The 5,000-nt window shown below is 39.1% G+C and overlaps 1 protein-coding gene across 1 annotated transcript in view; it reads left to right on the forward strand.

The window, feature by feature from the left end:
• The window catches only part of LOC134181127 (nuclear pore glycoprotein p62-like), a 12,529-nt gene that overhangs the window by 3,798 nt on the left and 3,731 nt on the right, over window positions 1–5,000 (forward strand). The window contains exons 10-16 of the mRNA XM_062648334.1: window positions 202–288; window positions 497–583; window positions 681–737; window positions 2,207–2,305; window positions 2,669–2,752; window positions 2,853–3,014; window positions 4,856–5,000. The exon at window positions 4,856–5,000 is cut by the window's right edge and continues 5 nt beyond it. Of these exons, the coding sequence (XP_062504318.1) occupies window positions 202–288; window positions 497–583; window positions 681–737; window positions 2,207–2,305; window positions 2,669–2,752; window positions 2,853–3,014; window positions 4,856–5,000 (721 nt within the window). The remainder of the gene's footprint in view (window positions 1–201; window positions 289–496; window positions 584–680; window positions 738–2,206; window positions 2,306–2,668; window positions 2,753–2,852; window positions 3,015–4,855) is intronic.

Genomic DNA, 5,000 nt, shown 5'->3' on the forward strand with positions numbered 1-5,000 from the left:
GTGTGTGTGTGTGTGTGTGTGTGTGTGTGTGGTGTGTGTGTGTGTGTGTGTGTGTGTGTGTGTGTGTGGTGTGTGTGTGTGTGTGTGTGTGTGTGTGTGTGTGTGTGTGTGTGTGTGTGTGTGTGTGTGTGTGTGTGTGTGTGTGTGTGTGTGTGTGTGTGTGTGTGTTGTGGTCTTCTTAGTGATTATGACCTATTGTAGGTATACCAACTGGTGGTCTTCAACTTGGGCAAATGACTTCACAATCTAGCGGAGGCTTGAGACTGGGAGCATCTACAACACAGACAGGTATGTTTGTCTGTTTGTTGTTTGTCTGTTTGTCTGTTTGTTGTTATGTATGTAATACTGTGTGTGTGTGTGTGTGTGTGTGTGTGTGTGTGTGTGTGTGTGTGTGTGTGTGTGTCAAGGTTCACGTTTTTATGTTCAAGGTGTGTGTGTGTGTGCATGCATGTGTTGTTGTCAATTTTATTGTTCTGTAAGTGATTGACCTTTGCAGGTATGCCAACTACTGGTCTTCAACTTGGGCAAACAATTTCACAGCCAAGCGGTGGCTTGAGACTGGGAACATCTACAGCACAGACAGGTCTCATTTTTGTTTGTTTTCATGTCTGTTGTTGTTATGGTTTAGTTGTTGTCGCTGCTATGGCAACTGAATCTGACTGTCTTGTACTGCTATTCAGGTATGCCAACTGGTGGCCTTCAACTTGGACAAGTTGGTCAACTTGGACAAACACAAGGTGGCGGCTTAAGACTTGCAACATCTACTGTAGATGTACAGCAGAGTCAGGAATGCTACACAATATTTATTGTTTGTTTGTTTGTTTGTGTGTTTGTTTGTGTGTGTTTTCTTGTTTGTTTGTGTGTGTTTGCTTGTTTGTTTGCTTGTTTGTTTGTTTGTTTGTATGTTTGTTTGTTTGTATGTTTGTTTGTTTGCTTGTTTATTTACTTGTTTGTTTATTTGTTTGTTTGTGGTTATGTTTGTTTGTATGTCTGTATGTTTGTTTGTTTGCTTGTTTGTTTGTTTGCTTGTTTGTTTATTGTTTGTGTGTTTTTGTATGTATGTTTGTATGTTTGTTAGTACATTTGTTTGTTTGTTTGTTTATTTGTTTGTATGGTTGTTTGTCTGTATGCTTGTTTGTTTCTATGCTTGTTTGTATGTTTGTTTGTTTGTATGTTTGTTTGTTTGTATGCTTGTTTGATTGTTTGTTTGCTTGTTTGTTTGTTTGCTTGTTTGTTTGTATGTTTGTTTGTATGTATGTTTTTGTATGTTTGTTTGTTTGTTTGTTAGTACATTTGTTTGTTTGTTTGTATGTTTGTTTGTATGTTTGTTTGTATGTTTGTTAGTACATTTGTTTTTTGTATGTTTTGTTTGTATTTTTATTTGTATGCTTGTTTGTTTGTTTGTTTGTTTGTTTGTTTGTTTGTATGATTGTATGCTTGTTTGTTTGTTTGCTTGTTTGTTTGCTTGTTTGTTTGTATGTATGTTTTTGTATGTTTGTTTGTTTGTATGCTTGTTTGTTTGCTTGTTTCCTTGTTTGTTTGTATGTATTTTTGTATGTTTGTTTATATGTTTGTTTGTATGTTTGTTAGTACGTTTGTTTGTTTGTATGTTTTTATGCTTGTTGTTTGTATGTTTTTGTTTGTTTGCTTGTTTGCATGCTTGTTTGTTTGTATGTATTTTGTTTGTATGTTTGTTTGTTTGTTTGCTTGTTTGCATGCTTGTTTGTTTGTATGTATTTTGTTTGTATGTTTGTTTGTTTGTTTGCTTGTTTACATGCTTGTTTGTTTGTATGTATTTTGTTTGTATGTTTGTTTGTATGTTTGTTTGTTAGCTTGTTTGCATGTATGTATGTTTTGTATGTTTGTTTGTTTGTATGCTTGTTTGTTTGCTTGTTTGTTTGTATGTACTTTTTGTATGTTTATTAGTATGCTTGTTTGTTTGCTTGTTTTTTGTTTGTATATTTTGTTTGTATGTTTGTTGATATGTTTGTTTGTTTGTATGTTTGTATGCTTGTTTGTTTGTATGTTTGTATGCATGTTTGCTTGTTTGTCTGTCTGTATGTTTGTTTGCTTGTTTGTCTGTCTGTATGTTTATTTGTATTTATGTTTGTTGTATGTTTTTGTTTGTATGTTTGTATGTTTTTTGTTTGTATGTTTGTTGTATAAATATTTATTATTGATTTCAACCTGAAGTATATTTCCACAGGCATGCCGACTGCCAGTCTCTCAACTGGCGGTTTGCAGTTGGGGCAAATGCCTCAACTAAGTGGAGGTTTGAAGCTTGGAACGTCGTCCACACAGCCCGGTTTGTCACTTTGCATGTTGGTGTATTTGATTGTCTGTCTGTCTGTCTACCTGTCTGTCTGTCTACCTGTCTGTCTGTCTGTCTGTCTGTCTGTCTGTCTGTCTGTCTGTCTGTCTGTCTATCTATTTGCTTGTGTGTCTGTCTGTCTGTCTGTCTGTCTTTTTGTTTATCTACTTGCTCATTGGACACTCGTTTACGTGCTCATCTGCTTGTCCACTGGTTCATTTTCTTGTCAACCTGCTCACTCGTTGTTTGGTAAATTGGTTGTCTGGCTGTTTGTTTGAACGTGTTGTGAAGTGTTTTGTGTGTGACTGACTGTTTGATTTAATCGCGTCTGTGGTGTCGCTTGGTTTGTCTTGGAAGGCGGTGGACTTCAACTCGGACAGCTTGGAAACAGTTCACAGTCGGTTGCGGGATTGAAACTGGGGACATCAATGACTCAGTCAGGTGTGTGTGTGTGTGTGTGTGTGTGTGTGTGTGTGTGTGTGTGTGTGTGTGTGTGTGTGTGTGTGTGTGTGTGTGCACGCAACTGATATGATTGTTTCAGGTTTATCCACTGGAGGTCTTCAGCTGGGCAGCCAAGCAGGCGGTTTAAAGCTTGGCATCGGAGCACAACAGAGTACAAGTGGACTAACTAGTGCTATGTCTTCCACTGCCATGGGAGGACTACAACTTGGTGGAATCGGTGGTGCATCGTCAACTCAAACTGGTAAACAGACCACACATTGTGATTGCCACATAAGATTAGAACTAGACTCACATTTTTGTTATTTTGTGTGGGCAACTCGTGTAGCACTATGAAACGAGGTTATAAGGTTTTCAGAGGTGTTTGTCTGTGTGTCTATATCCTTGTGCATCTTCTGTGTTGTTTGCTGTATGTCTGTTTGTGTGTCTGTGCATTTGTCTGTCTGTCTGTCTGTCTGTCTGTTTGTTTGTCTGTCTATTGTGTTTGTCAGTTTGTCTGTCTGTCTGTCTGTTTTCTGTCTGTTTGTCTGTCTGTCTCTCTGTCAAACACATTTATTTGAACATTTTATCTATCATACATTTCCACAATGCAAATAACTATATATGCTGTCCAACTACTATCAATGTTCGTGAACTAAACTAAATTCAAAACAAACTTGAAGGAACTAATAACTCTAGACACTCTAGAAACTCTAGAAGCAGCTAACCTACGTGCAAAGCCCTAGCTCAGTGTCAGCTAGTGGCTAAAGAGCTGAGTGGCATAAAAGTCACTTCTGTTGACTCCAGTCAATGAAGATGACTTCTTAGAGATGACGTTTGCATTGCACTTTTGGAGTTGGATCGAAAAGCGTTTGTTCCAGAAGTCAATAAACTCCGCTGCATTTAGTCTTCCGACTTCATCTGATGACTTCTTTGCTATCTTTTTTTAAGAATTTCCATGCATCAAACCCCCATGCTCCAAAGTGTTCCATTACCAATGGAATTGCACTGACAATTGACCCTCCTGGTAGTTGTTGTTTGTTATATTTTGCTCTCTTCCTGTCTGCTCTCCTGTCTGCAGCTGCACCATCAACACCAGCAGATGTGGGGAAGATGTCACTGCTCCACGGGTGAGCAAGGGAGATGTCGAGATCGATATTGTATCCAGTGTCGGAGTCGAAAAAGACGATGTCTGGTCTGTTGTCTGTAGTGGTGTACCTGTTCCTTGGCTCCCTGCGATGATGGATACTCAGCCTGCGAAAACAATCTGACTAGATGGAAGAAATTGACTCATGAGACCACACAGGCCCACCACCTGTTTTACAAGTCAACAAATGGTGACCGCTGTCATCTATGTCAGCACCACAGTTACAGGTTGTTGTCCAATTGGAGAGAGATATGGGCAAACCCAAACGAAGGAAGGACGCCAAGCGGAATTCGCAAGAACTGAGTGTGAACGCTTCCGACGTGAGAATTGCGTTTAACCAAGCCCCATCCCCCTTTCCTTTTGATGAGCGAAGGCTGGCTACATCTGTCTGTCTGTCTGTCTGTCTGTCTGTCTGTCTGTCTGTCAATGCCAAAGTTATCTTTAGAAAACTTTCAAAACTGTCACCTAATCATGGTGATTTAGATAGATTATTTGATTTTGACATTCAAAGTCAAGTCCATTAGTTGACTTTGTTGTTTGCAAGGACTGATTTGTCTTTAAAAATCCTAGCATACTTACAAGTAGAATCTGTACGAGAATAAATTATCTGTTTGTCTGTCTGTCTGTTTGTCTGTCTGTCTGTCAGTCTGTCTGTCTGTCTCATTGAAACACAAACTCTACGTTACATTTCTAACACTAAATACAAGAAATCTACTGAGTTCAGCTTTAGTTTAATGCAAACTACTTTGATAGTCTCTGTTGTGTATGTTCTCATCTTCTTCTGTCTGTCTGTCTGTCTGCTTGTCTGTCTGTCTGTCTGTCTGTCTGTCTGTCTGTCTGTCTAGCTGTCTGTCTGTTTATCTGTTTGATTGTTTGTTTGTCTGTCTTTCTGTTTCCTGTCTGTACGGGTATAAATACCGGTAATGCATTTATTGTATCAATGTTATCTTGTGTTTTAGGTTTGAGGCTTGGTGGTATGACAACAACTGGGCCATTGCAGTTGGGTGGACAGTCAAGTACTACTGCTTCTTCTGGTATTACTGGTGGCTTGCAACTTGGTGTGCCACGGTCAACTGCAACTGCTGTAAGCGGTGTGGGACTGAC

The sequence above is a fragment of the Corticium candelabrum genome, chromosome 6 (genome assembly GCF_963422355.1).
Source record: "Corticium candelabrum chromosome 6, ooCorCand1.1, whole genome shotgun sequence".
NCBI lineage: Eukaryota > Metazoa > Porifera > Homoscleromorpha > Homosclerophorida > Plakinidae > Corticium > Corticium candelabrum.